Source organism: Panthera onca, chromosome B4 (genome assembly GCF_046562875.1).
Source record: "Panthera onca isolate mPanOnc1 chromosome B4, mPanOnc1 haplotype 2, whole genome shotgun sequence".
In the NCBI taxonomy this organism is placed as follows: Eukaryota; Metazoa; Chordata; class Mammalia; order Carnivora; family Felidae; genus Panthera; species Panthera onca.
Genome location: NC_138345.1, coordinates 75,510,961 through 75,530,910, shown reverse-complemented (window position 1 = coordinate 75,530,910; position 19,950 = coordinate 75,510,961). Strand labels below are relative to the sequence as shown.

General features: G+C 56.8%; 2 protein-coding genes across 3 annotated transcripts; one reads left to right on the top strand and one right to left on the bottom strand.

The window, feature by feature from the left end:
- Positions 1-1,508: 1,508 nt before the first annotated feature.
- Positions 1,509-6,370, bottom strand: WNT1 (Wnt family member 1). The gene is made up of 4 exons (XM_060657766.3): positions 5,341-6,370; positions 4,361-4,614; positions 3,433-3,698; positions 1,509-2,949 (listed from the first exon to the last, which is right to left on the bottom strand). Exons 1-4 carry the CDS (start codon positions 5,442-5,444, stop codon positions 2,461-2,463), a joined length of 1,113 nt encoding a protein of 370 aa, XP_060513749.1. The 5' UTR covers positions 5,445-6,370; the 3' UTR covers positions 1,509-2,460.
- Positions 6,371-8,577: 2,207 nt separating this feature from the next.
- WNT10B (Wnt family member 10B) lies at positions 8,578-19,278 on the top strand. 2 transcript variants are annotated; one of them, XM_078449895.2, is made up of 6 exons: positions 8,578-13,364; positions 13,699-13,838; positions 14,740-14,859; positions 14,990-15,252; positions 17,020-17,393; positions 18,049-19,278. In XM_078449895.2, the coding sequence occupies exons 3-6, from the start codon at positions 14,786-14,788 to the stop codon at positions 18,505-18,507; spliced, it is 1,170 nt and encodes a 389-aa protein (XP_078306021.1). In that variant the 5' UTR covers positions 8,578-13,364; positions 13,699-13,838; positions 14,740-14,785; the 3' UTR covers positions 18,508-19,278. The 2 variants fall into 2 exon arrangements, with proteins under 2 accessions (XP_078306021.1, XP_081652276.1); XM_081796150.1 differs by lacking the exon at positions 8,578-13,364 and having other exon boundaries at positions 13,511-13,838.
- Positions 19,279-19,950: the final 672 nt, after the last annotated feature.

The following is a 19,950-nucleotide window of genomic DNA, read 5'->3' as shown; positions in this document are numbered from 1 at the left end:
CCAGCTCTTGGAGTTAGGAATCAGGTGAGAATGCTTGGGGACAGCTGCCAACCCTTCAGCTCCCCAAACGCTGCCTCTCCCCAACTCTGGGCATCATCCAGTAGGGGCCCAAGCCCCCTCTCCTGCCTGTGGCATCCCATTCACTTCTTGCTTTGGGAGCTGGGGGATCTAATAATTCATTGGATTATAGACTGGACATTCTCTGCAGGGGGTTCTTTACTGGAAACCCAAGGCTTATGAGAGGTGCCTTCTACCCCGGATCAATAAGGTTTCTACTCCTCCCCCTCTGCTGCCCATGAGAGCTAAGCTGGTGCTGGCTTGGCAGATGGAGAAAAAGGGAAAGGGATGTCATTGCAGGGTTGAGCAGCTCCTGGCTCCACTCCCCTACCCCCACACATACCCCAAAGGCCAACAGGGGTCAGAGTTCACACATCCAGGGAGAGGTGGGAGGCAGCTACCACAGCAAAAGAATCCTAGGGAGAGGGGGAAATTCTCCAGCCATCTGGGATCAGTTGCTGCCCTTGGGGGGTGGGGTGCTTCATAGCTCCCCTGCCCTTTAGGTCCTCCCCTGGGGGGAAGTCTTAGGATTAGGGACAAGCGTTAGAGCTTAGGAAGGGGTTAGTGTTGTCTGAAGTTAGGGTTAAGGCTAAGGTTAGACCTAGATCTAGGGACGGGCAGAGGATTAGGGTTAGAGATAGGTTCAGGGCGTGGGCAGGATTAGTACTCCTGCCGACTCTGGTGAATGTGCACATGGAGGTATGAGCGTTATTAGTAACAGTGCTCTTTCAGGCTCTTTATGGGAATGACTAACTTAATGGTGTGGTTATGGACCACACTTGGGTTTCCTTCTGGTCACATTGGTTTAAGCCCTAGCCTCTAGTTGGATTCTAGCCCTTCAGCTCCCTTCTTCTCCCCCACTGTCGTCTCTGAGCTTTTGGGTCCAGTGCTAGAACCCATCACCTGTCACCTGGATCCTCCTGAGCCCCAGGTTGGGAGCTGGGGTCCTAATAAGGACGTGATAAGGTCCTAATAAGCTGTGACCACAGCTGAAGCCAATAGGCTTCAGGGGCCGAAAGCTCTACAGCAGCACCCTTTCTGCTTGGCTTTCTCTTCTTTGGTTTCTTTTCAGAACAGGGTCATGGCTTCACTCAGGTGTAGCTATTTTCACAATTCCAGAAAGGAAAGGCAGGCTTAGAGTTTGTTTGCCTGTTTGTTTAATCCCCGTTCATCAAGGGAAGAAACTGAGGCAGTTATGGACTTGCCCAGTATCACACAGCCGGTTGGTGTTCAAATAGGAAGAAGAATCTTGCAGGGTGTCCTGGCTCCTGGCCAGGTTCTTCTGACGACCTAGCTCCCCAGGGGCCTCATTAAGGTCATGCAAGGGTTAGAATCTCAGGGTCTTCTTGCAGGGCGGGGAAACCAGTCCCCCGACAATGTAGCCTATTTAAGAGAGACAAGCAATGGTGTGTTCTGGGTTCAAGGAGAAGCCACCAAGTCACTGATAAAAATAGAAATTTTATTCTGCGGAGGAAGATACTACATCGGTGGGGGTGGGGAGCCACTAATAGCTACAATGGAAGGAAATGCTGATTCCGGTAGGCAACGGCATCTTTGAGAAATTGGGGAGAGGAAGAGAGGGATCAGAAGAGGCTGGAGAGCAGAAGGAGAGGAGAAGGGAGAGGGATTGGGGTGGGGTGGAAGTGGTCTCTGCAAGCCAGGCCGGAACCCAGCACAATAAATAGTTTTATTTACAACAACCAAACTTGTGGCTTTGTATCCACGATTCAGTGCAAATTATTTACACACTGATGAGGAGGCAGGACAGGAAGGGGTAGGAGGTGGGTGAGGGAGGCATGGCTCACAGCTGTTCAATGGCTCCATGACAGAGGCTGGGAGAATGGGGGTATTTCTGCTGGGTCCCCCAACCTCCTTTTCCACATCACCACAGCTGCCCTTTCACCCTAGAACCTCCCGGTTCCGTTGTAGGTGGGGAGGAGAAAGGCCCTGCTGTCCAGGTGTGTGTTCAGCGTCTGCACCCTTGGCAGGAGAATGGGAAGGGCGTGAGAAGATCTGGAGAAAAAACGGAGGATAAAGGGGAGGGAGAGAGGCGGGGGGGGGGGGGGGGTCACTGGCGCGGTGGAGGAAGCAGAGCCACATGGTCAGAAGCTGACCCCCACGGGGAAGGGAACAATCCTTCTCTCACCTCCTGGCCAAGCAGGGGGCAGTGCAACAAGGGGTCTCCCGGGAGAGGGAGGGAGGTAGGTCCGGGGCAGGTCCATCAGGATGGCAAGAGGGTTCATGCCGGCCCAGGCAAGTGGTTTCCGGAGTCCCCCGGTAGGAGGAGGTGGGAGAAATGATCGCATACGTATGAATCGCGGGGGTTGTGGCTGGAGGGACTGGGTGGGCACGTATCCGGGTGGGCTAGAGGGGAACGCTCCTGGGGCGAGTCCGCGAAGCGTCTCACAGACACTCGTGCAGTACGCGCGTGTGCGTGCAGTTGCGGCAGCTGACGTGGCAGCACCAGTGGAAGGTGCAGTTGCAGCGCTCGGTGACGCGCTGTGTGCGCGTACGGTGGCCCCGGCCACAGCAGAGCAGCTCGCAGCCGTCCAGCGCCGGCGAGGAGCTGTTGCAGGCGCGCCCGGCCGTGCCCGCCGTTCCCAGGCGTCCGCTGTACGTGCAGAAATTGGGCGATTTCTCGAAGTAGACGAGGTCGTGGGGGGAGGGCGGCTTGTGCGCCGGGTCCTCGGGCTCCAGGCGCAGCAGTTCCGCCCTCGAGGCGCGGTTGCTGCCGCGGTTGCCATAGAGGACGCGCGAGGCGCCATCGAATCGGTCGCGCAGCACGTCGCCCACGGCGCGCAGCGTGGGCAGCCGCATCCAGCACGTGCGCACCGTGCACGAGCCCGACATCCCGTGGCACTTGCACTCCTGGCGCATCTCAGAGAACACAGTCTGGGGGGAAGGAGGAAGAAAGGGTGTCCCGGGGCACTGTCAGGGCCAGAGCCACCACCGTCCCAGATACCGCCCCCTCCCGGACCCTGCCAGGACCTCAGCAAAGGCCCAGGCTTAGCCCTCGCGCCGAGATTTGAACCCCAGGCCCAACTGCTCCACGCGGGATAGTGGTCTCGGCCTCCAAGCCTCGTTTTTTGAATCTGTACAACGGAGGGCTGCAGGCAATACATTCCACGGGTTCCATGACTTCTAATGTCTTCAGTTCTACCTGCCCTCAGCCACTATCTCTTCCATTCTCTGCCTTCCTTCCACATCTCCTGCATCCTCTGCATCCTCGGGACGTCCTCTCCTGATTCCCTACTCTGACGCCTGGCCTTATCACCGATCGTCACTCCCCAAGTTCGAGGTTAGCCCCTGCTCAGGGACTCGGAGATCCCTGCCACGCCACTCCGCTTCCGTGCGGAGCCCCTCAAGCCCGCTCACCGTGCGGCCAGCCTCGTTGTTGTGAAGGTTCATGAGGAAGCGCAGGTCCCGCCCCTTCTCCCCGGAGTCCACAAACTCCCTGCCGAAGAGGCGGCCGAAGTCGATGTTGTCGCTGCAGCCCCCCCAGTGCCAATCGGGGCCCCCAGGGCCGCGCCGCCGATAGTCGCACGTGCAAGACTCGATGGAGCCCTCTGAGCAGGAGCGCGCCACCGAATGGGTAACCCCGGCGGAGGTGATAGCGAAAATAAACGCCGTTTCCCGACAGCCTGTGAGAGAAGGGAGCGGGGATCAGCGAGGGGGTACGCGGGGTGCTGCCAGCCTCCTCGGTGGAGGGCTTGGGACCTTTGACTCCGCCCTTAGAGTCCCGAGAGCCGGCGGCCGGCTGGGTTGGGAAGCTGATCTCCTAGAGAAAGCACGTGCGTGGGCACGCAACCCTGTCCACGCTTGTAATCACGCGTTCCTGAGACTCAGGGCGCATTTGGCTCCTCAGTGGGAGTGGGGCAGGTCCAGAGGGAAAAACTGAAAAGAGGGGAGGGGAAGAACTCTGCACTTGCCAAGACCTCTCCGCGCCCCAAACTTTCGGCCCCTGTCGGCGATGCAAGCCTTGCTGGGCTGGAGGCAAGACACACTCGCGGAGATCAGCTTCCCAGGCGCCTTTGAGAGGGGCCGGGGAGACGGTGGCGAGCCGGCGTCCACGACTCAGAACTCGCTTTTGCTGGGGCAGTCGCGCAGAAAAGTTAAGCTTCGCGCCGGAGGTGCACGGCTTGCAAACGCCTGGTAGAGCTGGCGCTGGGCACGAAGCTCTTGACGGGTTGATCCTGGAACCCTGCAGGCGCCTGGGACATCTTCCCTGCACTCGCCCGCCCCTGCCCTGCGGGTGACCCTGCGTTCCCCTGGTCCCGGAAGTGTCGCTTTCCTGGGTACCCACCTCGGTTGACGATCTTGCCGAAGAGGTGGGGCCCCGTAGCCGTGGGGCAGTTCCAGCGGCGGTTGCGGAACTGCCACTTGCACTCTCGCACAGCGCTCTGCAGCCCCCCGCTCACGCTGTGCAGGATCCCCGGGTTCTGGCGGATCAGCCTCCTCTGTTTGCGGCTCAGCAGCTGAAGACTGGGCTCGAGCACCAGTTGTAGACTCTTGGAGTCGGTTAGCAGGTTCGTGGAGGAGGCTACGTTCACGATGCCCCTGGTGAGATGCGTGGTAGGAGCTCAGGCTCTGGTAGGGGACCTGCTCCCTAAGCAAAAAGATCGTGTCTACCCTGTCCTCTTCCTGGGACTATTTGCTTGAGAGAGCAGCAGGAGATCAATAATGAGGTAAAGACTCCGAGCTCCCTGGCTAACTGGTTTGAAAGGAATGGGCGTCCAGAGTGTTGTGCAGGGCCGCTCAGGACCCTGGGCCTGGGGACTGGACAGGGGAGGCATGGGAAACCTGAAGACTAGATGTCCACCTTGATTCTGAGAGACTGCTTCCCCGGGAGCCTGGGCAAGGAAATCCTGGCCTGGAGTCCATGCCCACCCAAGGGGTGAAATGCTCAGGAGTCCCACCCTCCTCTCGCCTCCTTTCTGAGCGCTGGCCTGGCCCTTCGCTTCCGAGGCAGGGAAACCCGTGGTGTGGCTACCCCCGCGAGGCTGGGTTTGGGGCTCAAGGGAGAAGGGCGGTGCCAGATGGGAGTGGGCTCCCTGCCTGGAGGGAGTATCGTGGGCCGCCGCGGGCGGACCGTTTACCCCACCTCCTCAGAACTAGAGTCTCTGGGGCAGCTCCGCTCCAGAGCGCCCCTCGGTGTCTCAGAGGGAAGTCAGTGCGGTGGAGCGAGCCTGTCTGCGGACGGATCCCAGAGCGTGGGAGCTGGCTGGGGCTGGCCCCTGGCTCTGCGCCCCGGGACAAGTGGCGACCCCGCACCAGCTCACTTACCACCATCGGCCACTGCTGTTGGCGGCCAGGGCTGCGGGCAGAGCGGCCAGCGCCAGCCACAGCGTAGCAGAAACCCAGCCGGGCAGCAGCGCCCAGTGCCCCATGGCCTGCCCGGCCTCGCCTGCTCTGTGCTGAAGTTGGGGCGGCTTTGGCTGCTGCCCGCGACGGTGGGACGGGTCGCGGCGGTGGCGGCGGTGGCGAGAATTCGCAGTCTGGCTCTAACAGCCCTGGGGGCGGGCGGCGGGCAGCATGGCTCGCGGTCCCAGCTGGTGGGCTGAGGCAGCCACGGCGGGCGGCACCGCCTCTTATAGTTGCGGCGCTGGCTGAAGTGACGATAGGAGGCTGCCCGCCGGGCCGCACCGTGGCACCAGGGCGCACCGGTCAGGGGCGCAGACAATGGGCAGCGAGCGGGGCCGTGGCTCCCGCCCGTCTGAGGCGAGAGCTGACGGGCTGGCCGTCGGGGCTCACCCCCGCCCCCTGCCCGGTGGCTCCCGCCTCCGGGCCTGCACTGGCCGCCGACCCCTCCCCTTGGGACGCCCTCCCACGCGCGCCCGCCTCACTCCTCTTCGCGTCCGGAGCCCGTCGGGGACCAGCGTCCGCCAGGGGGCGCGGCGACAATGTGCTAAGGGGAGAGTCTGCCGGGAGCCCAGCCGCTTCGCCACCACCGGCTGTGGGGCTGTCCCCTCGACGTCACCCTGGGCCCGTCTGGCGTCCTCTCTCTCCCCACTCCTGAGTAGAGGAAGGAAAGCTGTGATTCTGGGCAGCGACTCCGGGGAGACGCCTCCTGCTTTGGAACCCCCGACGGCTGGACAGGGAAGGATAAGGGGGAGACTGGGAGTGGGGTCGTGGTCAGGGAAATCCTGAGGGTGGGTTTGTGGGGTAAGTTCACCAGAGAGAAAACCGGGGACCGCGGCAGTTTGTGTTTGTGGGCTGGTAGGAGTGCACAAGTGACTATGGGGTGTGTGTGTGTGTGTGTGTGTGTGTGTGTGTGTGTGTGTGTCTAAGTGGGACAATGCAAGGGTGAATGCATATGAGAATATGTGAGTGTGTTCTGAGGGTGCACACTCGTGTGTGTCCTCATGGAGAGAAACTCCATGTTTTGAGGAGGGACGTTAGGGAACTTTCCAAAGAATCTTGGCATGTAGCTCAGGTCAGAAGGGATCAGTCGAGTCATCTTGTCACAGCCACCACCTGGGGCAGTGCATCATCTATGTGTCGGGAAGGAGGTGGCGGCCACTGTCAGGAAAGACCCAAAGACTGACTGAGGGATGGAGTGTCTGGAACTGTTTGTGGAGGTGGGTGGATGGGTGGATGAGTGTGCGTGCGTGGGGAGATTAACTATGCATATATGTGTCACTCTCGCCGTGTATACCTTGTGTCACCCTATGGTGTGTCACTCTGTGGCATGTATCAACATGTGCATGTCACCGGGGGAGGGGACTGAGCCTGCAACCAAGGCGGCATCAAGGTGGACAAAGCCTGGAGTAGCTGAGTCTCTGTGGATTAGGCTCAGGAAGGGCAGTGGAGTGGGTGTCAGGTGTGCGTGTGGGTGGGGAGGGCTGGGAAGAGAAGAGTTGCTGGCTGAGCTGAACCCAGAATAGGGAACTTGTGCCTCCACGTGTCTGCTTCTTTTTGGATTTTTCTGCCAAGTTTCTCTCTTCTTGCAAAATTCTGGCTCTTTCCACTCTCACCACATTTGAGATATCCCGAATGCTTGCAAGCATCTCCTCCACTGTAGGCTTTTCTCTTTTTTCCCAGGGACCCCAATTCAGCTTCAAGGCTACCTTGGCCTCCTATTGAAGAGGAAGTGGCTGCTGTCCCCTGTACTGGGGCATAGGGAGCACCACCAGCTTTGTCATCATGCCCTACCACCACACACAAATGGCCCCTGCAAGGAGGGAGGACCTCCTCCCTTATGTCTCTCTTCTCTCTCACTTTACAGAGGGGAAAAAAAAATAGATTAAGAAGTTGTCCAAGGTCTACACAGCTAATGAATGAATAAATGGGGCACGTGTCTGGCTGAGTCGCTGGTGCATGTGACTCTTGATCTTGGGGTTGTAAGTTTGAGCCCTACAGTGGGTGTAGAGATTACTTAAAAACAAAATCTTAGGGGCACCTGTCTGGCTCAGTGGGAAGAGCATGAGACTCTTGATCTCAGGGTCCTGAGTTCAAGCCCCACTTTGGGCATGGAACCAACGTAAAATAAATAAATAAATAAATAAATAAATAAATAAATAAATAGTAAGCTTCAAAATTAGAATCTTAAAAAAAATGAACAAATTGGTAGACCCAAATTAAAACTCAGATCTGGGGTGCCTGCGGGGCTCAGTTGGTTACGTGTCTGATTTCTTGATTTCAGCTCAGGTCATGATCTCATAGTTCGTGAGTTCGAGCCCTGAGTCAGGCTCTGTGCTGAACAGCTCAGAACCTGCCTGAGATTCTCTCTCTCCCTGTCTACCTGCCCCTCCCCTGTGTTCTCTCTCTCTCTCTCTCTCTCTCTCTCTCTCTCTCTCAAAAATAAATAAACTTTAAAAAACTCTTTTTGACTCAAAGCCAATGCTCTTTCCACCTAATCAGCTTTTGTGAGTGTGTAGCAATACAATAAGCTATGGACCCCATCTCAAAATTGACAGATAATTAAAAATGATTTTTAGGATCTTTCTGTCTCCCTTTTGAATCCTCTCTTTTTCACCTCCCCTGCTTTTAGGGTGCTTTCTAACTGAGTATGTACCCGGGTCTGATCCTGAAGAGTTCTAAGCCTCAGAAATGATCAGATATCCCATTAAAGGCAGGGAAATCACTCTAAGGAGTCCATGTCTGATAAGTTTAATTAATCTTCTTGGGGCATCTCCATTTTATTTTTTATTTAAAATTTTTTTTTAACGTTTATTTATACTGAGAGACAGAGAGACACAGAGTGTGAGCAGGGGAGGGGTAGAGAGAGGGGGAGACACAGAATCTGAAGTAGGCTCCAGGGTCTGAGCTGTCAGCACAGAGCCCGATGAGGGGCTTGAACTCACAAACTGTGAAATCATGACAGGAGCGGAAGTCGGATGCTTAACCTACTGAGCCACCCAGGTGCCCCAAGGGCACCTCCATTTTAAATGAGATGCTTATTAACCAAGATGAAGCCTGATGGAGGTTTTTTAAAATTTGTTATTTTAGTGTTTATTTATTTATTTTTTAAATCATGTTTATTTATTCTTGAGAGAGACAGAGCAGAGGAAGGGCAGAGAGAGAGAGAGGGAGACACAGAATCCAAAGCAGGGTCCAGGCTCTGAGCTGTGAGCACAGAGCCCGACAAGGGGCTTGAACCCACAAGCCGTGAGATCATGACCTGAGCTGAAGTCAGACGCCCAACTGACTGAGCCACCCAGGAGCCCTAGTGTTTATTTATTTTTGAGAGAGAGAGAGGGGCATAGTGCAAGTGGGGGGAGGGGCAGAAAGAGAAGGAGACACAGAATCTGAAGCAGGGTCCAGGCTCTGAGATGTCAGCACAGAGCCCGATGTGGGGCTCGAACTCATGAACTGAGAGATCATGACCTGAGAAGTCGGCCACTTAACTGACTGAACCACCCAGGTGCCCCCTGATGGAGGTTACTTTTGAGGGCAATATCCTTCCCAGGCCTATTGCCCAGTCCAGTGCACCTGACCCTCCCAAGGATTTGACCCTGAGAGACAAGATGTTCTGGGTCCAGCATCCTCCCCAGATCCAAAATCCAGTAGTCTCTACGGAGGGCACCCAGCACAGAAGGCTCAAGTAAATAGACAAAGTACCATGGGCAGCTTGTCCTTCATCCCTTAGGAGTTTATTCCCACTGGGGCCTGGGCCATGTGCTTTGGCCTGTGGATTGATTAAACCCCATGGAAGCTGGAGATGCACTGGAAGACAGGAAGCCCTTTCTGTGGCTCCTGGTGACAAGCAGAGGTGGGAAGAAAGAAAAGACGAGCTGGTATCCTTTGTTCTACCATTCCACCCACCAGGAGTAGTGACGAAAAGTGGGCTCTAAGGGCTCTAAGTCTGAGTCATGCTATGAATGACCTGGCCCAAATTTCTATTTAGATCAAATCATTACTCTATCAATTGTCCTGTTTCTTTCTTGTTTCTTCAATTTACCTCTATGCTGGATCATACCCATCAGCAGGCAAAATGCTGTAATATCTCCCCTCTAAAAACTCTAAAGCTTCATTCGACGCCACATTACCTCCTGAGATTGCTCCATTTCTCAGCCCTCTTTTACTGCAAAAGGGCTGCTTTACTCAAAAGGGCTGCTTTAATCACTAGCGCCAATTTCTTTTCTTTATTCCCTCTTTCCACCCCAATCGCCTCTTTGAATCTGCTACACCTCCTGATCAAAATCATCCATGACCTGTTGGCTCTCATCCTAACCGACTTTTAAGGAACAGCAGACAGAGTTGAACACTTTCTCCTTCTTGGAATACTTCCTCACTTGGTTTCTAGAACACCATTGCTACCTCCCTAGCTGCTCACCTTCTCAGTCTTCTATCTGGTTGCACCCTGTATACCCAATTTCTAAGCTTCAGAGTGTACACCAATTCAATTTGGAGTTTCTTTCCAGTCTACACTCATTCTCTTGGTGATCTATTCAGTCTCATGCTCCCTAATTTATATCTCTGGCCCTTAACCCTGAACTGGACTTGCACACCTAACACTTGAATTAGCATATCAAGATGTACATGTTCAAAACTGAACTCCTGGGGCACCTGGGTGGCTCAGTTGGTTAAACATCCAACTTCAGCTCGGGTCATGATCTTGCGGCTCACAGCTCAGAGCTTGGAGCCTGCTTCAGATTCTGTCTCCGCCTCTCTCTGCTCCTCCTCTGCTCATGCTCTCTCTCTAGAAAATAGATAAACATTAAAAAAAAAAAAAAAAACAGAAAACACTGAACTCCTGATTCTTCCCCATCCTAACCAGGTCTTTCTTCAGTGGTCCCATCTCAGTAAATGGCCACTCCATCTTGCTCCCCGCCCCCCCCCCCCCCCCAGTCTCTTATCCACAGAGCAGCCAGAGGCATTCTTTCCAAAACAGAAGTCAGATCATTTCATTCCTCTGCTGGGAATTTTCCAATGCTCCCCAATCTCACTCAAAGAAAAAGGCAAAATCTTTACAGTGGCCTCCACAGCCCTATATGGTCCATCTTGCTCCTTCCTTGTCCTCTCACTTCATTGCGCACCAGTTATCTCCCCTGTGGCTTCCTCCCTTTGGTGGCACTGGCCTAGTTGCTAATTCCTTGAACATCCCAAATGAGTTCCTGTCTCCAGATCTTTGCACCTGCTTTTCTGACTTCTGGAATGCCCGTCCTCAGATATCTCCGTGGGTTCCCTCACTTCCTTTCCCATCCCCCTATATAAAGCGGAATCCCACCACCTATCTCCTTTACCTTGCTCTGTTTTTCTATCACTTTTGACCACGGATAACTTTAAAGGCTTGAAGTAGAAAACCAGTAGCAAAGCACCTCCTTGGAGCAGGAACAGGGGAGAGAGATACTGGAGGGAAAAGGGGCTTTATTTTGGGGGTGTGGGGAGGAAGCAGGGAACTAGGGCTGAGAGTTCACGGACAGAAGAGCCTACCTTCCTTTGAAGCACCAGCAGGCGGCACTGCCTCCTTGGGCCGGGAAGGCATCAGCCTCTGGTAGAGAAGGGGGCAAAGTTCTTTCTAGGGTAATCCCACAGATTTGTTGGGGCCAACTGCTCAACTGTTGGGGTTTTCCCTGAGAGTCCGACGCAGTCGGACTGTGGACCCTTTGGTGCCTCCGGGCGGTGGCCTGTGGTGCTACAACAGAAGGCGTGACAGGCGGAGGGTGGGCAGCACAGCTGAGCTCACCGCTGAGGGCGCATCCATCCCTCCTGGGCCTATAATTTGGGTTCCCCGGGCCTGGCCGCCCCTATCAGCGGCTCAGCAATAGATGAGTCACCCGGGACCCCGGGCCAAGGCAAACATGAGGGGGGGAGGAGGAGGAGGTTCCCGAGGCTTTGCTCTGCATTAGCCACCGCCTCGGTTGCTCGATCCCCCAATCTCCCGGGGGCCCCCACTCTTCTCTTTGACCCCCGCCCTCCAGGGCTCCAGTGTTCTTCCCAGATTGTTCTTGCTACACCCACCCTCCATCCTCATGATGGGAAGGCAGCCCTCCAGTCTTCTCATCGAAGGGAAGGAGGACCAGTTTGCTCCCATTCCCTCCCCAGAGTAATGACAGCCCCTCACTTTCCCCCTCCTGTCATGGCCCCAACCCCTGTCAAGGTCTCTCTGGTTCCCGCCCCTCCCCTTTCCTGGAGCTGGCTGCGTGCTTGGGGTATTAGGCAATGGGTGTGTACCCGCAGCCCTCTCCAGACCCCGCCTGCTCCACCACCCTCCAGCCGCCTGCGGGTCAGTGCTCAGGCCAGCCGGTCGGGCCAAGGGCACTGAGGGCCAGTTCAGGCCACCCAGTCTGCCTGCCTGTGGCCTTCTGTCCCAGAGCTGAGCTTCTGCATGGAGAGGGAACAGGAGTATGGACCCCTGGACAGACCAGCCTGGGGAGCCCTGGAGTCACTGAGAAGTTGAAGTCTATGGTAGTAGTTCTGACCCTGGCCATTCCTTGGCACCTGACTACACTACAGCCTGACAAGGGTAGAATCAGAAGAAAAAATCAGAAAAAACGTCCGAGAGGTCTCCACAAGAGAAGAGGAGCATAGGAAACCTTGTCCCCTTCCTCCAGGGACCTGAGTGGAGTCCCAGGCTAACACGCAGGCAGAAGGACAAGGACGTTGGCGAGGATCGCTGAATCCAGGTGTAAGGATGAAAGCTACTGAGATTGCAGATTCTGGTGGCCTCAAAAGCCACACATGGTTTGGGTCTTGGCCTCTAAACAGGAAGAAGAGGCAGGGGCTATAGGGCTACTTCTCCTGCTTCCCTGCCCCCAGAGGTGCAAAAGCAAAGAAAAGCAACCCTCTTCTGGTCAGAGCTGGCCAGTGTCAGGAACCAGGGCACTTTTACCTCCCCAGCCTACTCAAGACCTGGTACATAAAGGTGGTCAATAAAAAATACATGGGCAGATGAAAGTCACTGACCTCTCTCAGACCGCTCTGCCCCCTAGACAACAGTGCCCCCTGCAGCACAGGGCAGGCTCTGCAGCAGCACAGGCTGGAGGCTGGCTGCCCAGACGAGCTGCATGGCCACCACCAAGGAAGAGATGACTGTGGCTGTGGGTTTCAGCCCCGTGGCTCTGCTTCCCCAGGGGGCCTGTCTCTGAGTCAACGTGCCAGCCTCGGGCGCGCGGGGCCAGTCGTGCCTTGGGCTGCGGTCTGGCAGGGGCGGGGGGCGGCTGGGAAGCCTGGGGCCCCTCTCTGGCAAAAATAGCCCGCAGTGGTTAGAGCTGGGAGGGTGAGTCAGGCAGGAGCGCAGTGGCGCCTAACCCCTTCACTGCCACTGGAGCTCCCTAAGGTGGTTTGTCCTGGTCTGTGCACCCCAAGATGGGACTCTTTCCCTGGCTGTCCTCAGGCTGGGCTCTGTTTGAGATCCCAAGGCCCTCCTCATTCCATGTGAAGCACGTCTGAAAGCATGGAGCGACGATATGGGCCACTCCAAGTACAGACTGGGGGATCCTGGGAAGGGCAGGAGAACTCCGCAGGCAAGGATGCCTGGAAGCCAAGGGAAGCAGAGGAGAAGGCTGAAGATCTTTGGGGCTACCCGAGCCTCTGCTAGGACCAAACTCTGAGGCCAAGGCTGACCCCTCCCAAGGGGCAGGCTCAGAGCTCAGAGGTGGGTGGAAGCCAAGCCACCCAGAAGGGAGCTTTTCCTGCCGGCTCTGAGTGCCTTGTGGTGCGCTCTGGCTCAGGGCTCTGCACAGCAGTGTCCAGGGAGAGAAGTTGATTCTCAGCTCCAGCTTCATCGTGTCAAAGGCACTCTCCAGCCATCCCGCTCTCCTTGGGGAAACTGAGGCAAAGAGAAATGACCACTTGGGACCAGGCTCCTATCTCCCTAGTCTGGGTCCCTGCACCCTCCTTGCAGACTTGGCTACCCAGAGCAGGTGAGAGGCACTTTGGTCACCACCCCCTTCAGTGGGGCCAAGCGTGAACCCAGGCGTCGGGGGAGAGGGTGTGTGTGTAGGCTGGGAGGAGGGGGAGCGGCTGCGCTCCCTGGGTCAAGGCGGGGGGTGCGAGGAGTGGGGTGGGGATGCCCGGGGCTCGGGGAGGGGCCGCAACTCTGTCAGCCGCAGCAGAGCCGCCTGTGAGCTCGGCACGAGTAGAGTAGAGCCAGAGCCCCCAGTTCTTTGCTAGACCGCTCGCTAGCTTTCTCGATCACTCCCTCCCTTCCTCCCTCCCTTCCTCCCGGCGGCTGCGGCGGCGGCGCTGGGGAAGCAGCGAAGAGGAGTGGCCCTACCCTGGAAGAATGCGGCTCTGCCGAGGGGGCAGAACCCGAGGCAGTCTCCCCACGGTTTGAGAAGCCCGAGCCCAGGCGACCCAACCCTGCCGGTGGCGACCCTGCACCAGAGCAGCTGGAGGTAATCGGAGCCGGGAAAGCAGGGAGGGCAGGGACGAGCACACGCGGCCGAGACAGGCACACGGGCAGTCAGACAGACAGACAGACACGCATCCGCCCACAGGGGCACGGAGACACCGAGAGAGCCAGGGATATTGCCAGAGATGAAGACAGCAAATAAAGGGATACCCCCAGATCTGAAGGGCAATGAATGCGAGAGCAAAGGGTTGGGGACCGAGGCTGGGACCTGAGGGGACCAGACAGACGGGCGTCTGGAAGGAGGGGAACACTAGTTAGGAAAGGTAACACAGAGGAGGAAGAGGACTCAGCCTGAGCTACGGTCCTTTACAGGTGGGAACCAGGTCCCCTCCCTGTCTGGCGCACCTGGAGCCTCCCCTCTCTCCCAACTGCAGAAGAAGGGGGTAGAGAGGGGTTGGGAACCCATTCCTCCACCTTTCTCACGGAGAGTGCCTGCCCTCGACGGCATCTGGAGGTGACCCTCCCCCACATCCTGCGATCTGTTGGTGGAGAACCGCCTCCCAATTCTGCCCCCTAACCCTAAAAGCAAGACTGTATCGGCGAGGGAAGCCAGTCCTGGGGCCCTTAAAGAGGGAGCCCCGGGGGGCAAGATGGTGGAGTGGTGTTTGTGAGTCGGTGTGTCTGAGTCTGCACGTGAGTGTGTCTGTGTGCCAGGCATTGTGTCTGGCTGGGTCCAGCTCCAGGGGCGCTTGCATAAGCCCGAGCTGCGAGGCCCCTAAGTCTTCCTGCAGGGTGCGGGGGACTGGGAATCAAGGGATGATTCTTACTGTTTTGTTTGGGGAGGAATGTGGAGGGTCACTGGGGTGGCACTGGTGAGTTAGGAATCCTTGGTTGCTCGGGGGAGCCCACCTTATTCCCAGCGCCCAAGTCTCTCTGTCCCGCAGGCCGTGATCGATCTGCCCACCGGGGCCTTCGGGCCTGGGGTTCGACATGCGGGAGGAGCCCCGGCCGCGCCCTCCGCCCTCGGGCTTCGCGGGTCTCCTGTTTCTGGCGTTGTGCAGTCGGTGAGCAATTCCCCCCTGTCACCCAGCCCTCGAGAGAGCCGTAGGCTGCAAGCACCGACCCGGGACAGGAGGAGTCGGAGGGGGCGCGCGGCCTGGACCACAGACCCCGAAACGCCTTCTGCTTTCCCAGGGCCCTCAGCAATGAGATTCTGGGCCTGAAGCTGCCCGGCGAGCCGCCGCTGACCGCCAACACCGTATGCTTGACGCTGTCGGGCCTGAGCAAACGGCAGCTAGGCCTGTGCCTGCGCAGCCCCGACGTGACGGCATCCGCGCTTCAGGGCCTGCACATCGCGGTCCACGAGTGTCAGCACCAGCTGCGCGACCAGCGCTGGAACTGCTCGGCGCTGGAGGGCGGCGGCCGCCTGCCGCACCACAGCGCCATCCTCAAGCGCGGTGAGCCGGGCCGGCGGGTCTGCGCCTCTGGGGCTGGGGGCGGGGGGGGGGGGGGGCGGCAGGCCGAGGCGAGCGGAGGCGGGAAGGGACCGGTTCACGACTCGGGGAGGGGCCTCTCTGGGAATTCCCCCCCGGGAGCCACGGAGCTGGGCCTGGCCACCCGTCTGGGCCCCTGCTCCTGACTTCCACCTGCGTGCTGCCGGCAAGGCAGCTGGGTCGCTGCTCTCCTACCCTAGGGCCCCCCTTTCCTGCCTCCACCAGGCTCAGTCTGGGTTGCACCTGTGAGGAAGAGATGCCCCCAGCCCTGGAAGCTTCAAACGTCCCCCCCATTCCCTCCCTCAACTTGCTCCCCTCTCCCTCTCCGCTGGGACAAGCCCAGGCTGGTGTCCCCAGAGCCTCAGCGGGGGTGGGGTGACGCCCCCAACCGTTTAAGGGTTAAACCTACTCCCCTAATTGCTGGGGTTCCCAGGAGCAGAGGCTGGGAACAAAGACCCTGATGACTTTGAAGCCGGGGAGCAGCCCCCTCCTCTGTGCTGTGGGGGCCCCAGGTGGCTCTCACCTGAGCAGGTGAGGAACGGCTGGAGGGGCGAAGAACAGGTCACTGCTGGTCTGGTCTGGGAGGTATGGTCTGGAAGGCATCGTTGCCTCTTGCCAGGCCATGCCCGAGTTTCCTCCCTGGAGGAGTAAAGATCCATTCTGCGCTCAGCTCCAGGGTGGGGGCAGTACTTCAGGGACTACGGGGTTAATAGGCAGCTGCCATCTGCGGGGGAATTCCCAAGACGTGTGCAAACAGCTTCACCCCTGGAGGGTGGAGGTTGGGGGGGGGGGTCGGGAGGCTGGGCCAGAAGCCCTGCATCCTGGGGTGGGAGAGGCCCGGCCCCTAAAGAGGTGCTGTCTCTCATCCTCTCAGGGCTCAAGGAAGCCCCTACCACAAAGGAAGTGAGAGACCCCTCCTTCCCTACAGGGCCTGGTGTAGGCTTTGATACCCAAATGGGAAGCATGGGAAATGGTTGTCATCTTGAGCCTCTGTGACCCCCAAAACATAACAAAGAAGCCAATATTTTAATAGGGCCGTAGGGAAAATCACCCTCACTCTCTCCCCCTCCCAGCATTTTATAGAGTAATAGCAGGTTAGGATAAACATAAAGGGCAGTCTCAAAGGGCAAATATAAAACTAGAAACTGGAAAGGGGAAGGACAGCTCCACAGTCCCCGTGCTTTGGGGGTATTGGGGTGGTGGAGATGCCCCCAGCCCTGGAAGCTTCAAACGTTGGTTAAAAGACGCTTTAGGAAAAAAAAGACACCCCCCCCCCAAAGGTCTCGGCTTCCACTCCACCACCCAAGCTCCCTGGGGAATTTCTAAGGCTTTCAGATGTAGAACTCGGTGAACAAATCTTTAAAGACCTCAGGGACTCCCTCTCAGTCACCTGCCAACCCTTGGGGTCTTGCCCTCAAGCTAGTTCTTTCATCCACACCCGCAGATCCCAGAGTAACCAGGATGGGCCTCAGAGATCACTTCAGTCCACCCCCCACTCCCCCACCCCTGCCCTTAATAGATGAGGAAACTGAGGCTCTGTGCTTCTGTTCCCTTTCTTCTCGGTGACTTTCTCCCCAGTTATTCAGCTGGTAAATGGCAAAGTCAGGATCCAGTTAGGAATTCCTGGAATTGAAGGGTGGCTGCTTATTTCCTTCCACCTCCCCCCTCTCAGCTGCCTGTCAACCTTATCCCCCCCCCCCCCCCCCCCCGTCACACCCTTTTTATCCCCAGGTTTCCGGGAGAGTGCTTTTTCCTTCTCCATGCTGGCTGCAGGGGTCATGCACGCGGTAGCCACGGCCTGCAGCCTGGGCAAGCTGGTGAGCTGCGGCTGCGGCTGGAAGGGCAGTGGTGAGCAGGATCGGCTGAGGGCCAAACTACTGCAGCTGCAGGCACTGTCCCGGGGCAAGAGTTTCCCCCACTCCCTGCCCAGTCCTGGCCCTGGCTCAGGCCCCAGCCCTGGCCCCCAGGACACATGGGAATGGGGTGGCTGTAACCATGACATGGACTTTGGAGAGAAGTTCTCTCGGGATTTCTTGGATTCCAGGGAAGCTCCCCGGGACATCCAGGCAAGAATGCGAATCCACAACAACAGGGTGGGGCGACAGGTATGTGTGTGCAACTTGTCCTGGGTCTCCTTAGCTTTCGAGGCCTGGCTAGAGTCTGAGAGGCACAGCAGAATGAGAGGAGGAGATGCGGTGGGTGATTGCCACTCACCATCTGGATGACCTCAAGTTACTTAACCTCAGTTTTGCATCTGTAAAAAGACTCTAATGATATCTATCTTACGTTGTCATTAAGAGGGAGCTAGCAAATGGAGCACTCGGCAGAGTGCTTAGTTCTCGGTAGGTGCTCATTACACGATAGATAGCTATTATTACAGCTGCCTCCCTACAGAATTCAGGGGTTCTTTGGGTCAGACTCCTCATTTTGGTGCTCACTCTGGAAAGAGCACTGGACTGGGAGTCCGGACAACTGGAGTTGAGTTCTGTTACCACCTAGTTCCCTAAGCTGAGTCTCTGTCACCAGCTAGTGATTAAAGATGGGCAAATCACTCTGCTCTGGGTTCAGTCCTCCAGCCAGAAGATGAGGGAGTTGGGCTATTAGCCAGCGGTTCAGTGCCCTTTCTCTTCTGATATTCCATGGTCATTCTCGCCTATATTTATTCTTCCCTGTGCTCTCTGTTCCCTCCCCTCTCCTGTGCCTCTGTGCTCTGCCCATTTGCTGCCGTCCCCTTCACCTCGCCTCCCTCTGCTGCTCTAGGTGGTGACTGAAAACCTGAAGCGGAAATGCAAGTGCCATGGCACGTCAGGCAGTTGCCAGTTCAAGACCTGCTGGAGGGCGGCCCCAGAGTTCCGGGCAGTGGGGGCGGCGTTGAGGGAGCGGCTGGGTCGGGCCATCTTCATCGATACCCACAACCGCAACTCCGGAGCCTTCCAGCCCCGCCTGCGTCCCCGTCGCCTCTCAGGAGAGCTGGTCTACTTTGAGAAGTCGCCTGACTTCTGTGAGCGAGACCCTGCCGTGGGCTCCCCGGGCACTCGGGGCCGGGCCTGCAATAAGACCAGCCGCCTGCTGGATGGCTGTGGCAGCCTGTGCTGTGGCCGTGGGCACAATCTGCTCCGGCAGACACGAGTCGAGCGCTGTCATTGCCGCTTCCACTGGTGCTGCTACGTGCTGTGTGATGAGTGCAAGGTCACAGAGTGGGTCAACGTGTGTAAGTGAGGGCCAGCCTCGCCACAGCACTGGGGAAGGGGAGGGGCACCTTTTCAGCCTTTTGCTCTGATTTCTGTCCAGGGTCAGTCCTGGCTCCTAGAAGCTCCAAGTATCTACCTGGAAGCAGCTTGGGGGTGGTGGGGGTCAGGTAGAGTCTGTGATGTGCAGCCTTCTCCCCCACAGTAGGAGGGCCTTGGAGGGAAAGCTGTCACCCCTCTTCTGCTCCTTAAACACCAGAAATGAGCTAAGATGAAATGCACTGTATTGCCTCCCTCTCCCCCACCCTGGGGTCCCTTTAGCTCTGGTTCCTCTTCCTTCTGGCTGGGGAGTCCCTGTAGTTTGACCACTCTTTCCCTTTGAGGGATAGCCCCAGGCACTGTGTGGAGCTGTAAGACCTGTATCCAGGGAGACCACTCATTCCTACCTGCCATTCCCAAACTCTTCTACAGTGATCTGGGCCCACTCTTGTGGGGTAATGGGAGATGGTGGTAGAGAGGTTTTTCTTGGGGAAGAGACAGAGTGCCGGAGGGGGACCTCTCCCCTGAGTCCTCAGAGGGTTGTTTGTCTAGGTCCTTAGGGAAACTATCCCTCCCCCCCCCCCCCCCCCCCCCGCCTTCAGATGTTAAAGGGAAACCTCCAAAGGAAGAATTTTACCTAAGACTCTCTGAGCCTTTTATTCTTTCTTTAGCAGGAGGGATGGGGATGGATAATTTATTGTACTGAGACTTGTTCTTGGTTTCTGTTTGTAACTAAAATAAATTAAGCTACTGGACCAGTGGATGCAGGTGGTGATATTTCTGCCCACACTTGGGATCCCAGTCCATGGCTTCTTTTCCAGGTGAATTCTACCCTCATATACTCAATGACATTACTTATGCATATCCTGCCTGGCTCCACAAAGGATTTGAAATGGTCCTCAGTGATTTATTTCTTTATTATTTTTAAAGTTTTCTTTCTTTCTCTCTGAGAGAGACAGAGACAGAGAGAGAGAGAGAGAGAGAGAGAGAGAGAGAGAATGAGCAGGGGACGGGCTGAGAGAATCCCAAATAGGCTCTGCTGTCTGCATGGAGCCTGACGTGAGACTTGAACTCACAAACCAAGAGATAATGACCTGGGCCAAAATCAAGTCGGATTCTTAGCCAGCTGAGCCACCCAGATGCCCCTGATCCTCAATGATTTAGTTGGGAACTTTCAGTGTGGAAAACCAGGGGGGTACTTCTAGGGGTGAGGGGCTAGAGATCCAAACACAGGCCCTATTTACTTTTTATGTGCCTCAACTCCAGATTTCACCTTGGTCCTTGCCCTAGAACAAGGGTTGGAATTTTTTCTTCCTGCAAAGGGCTTGATAGTGAATATACAGTTAACCCTTGAACAACATAGGGGGGTTAGAGGAGCCTCCCTCCCCATGCAGTCAAAAACCTGTGTATAACTTTTGACTTGCCTAAAACTTAG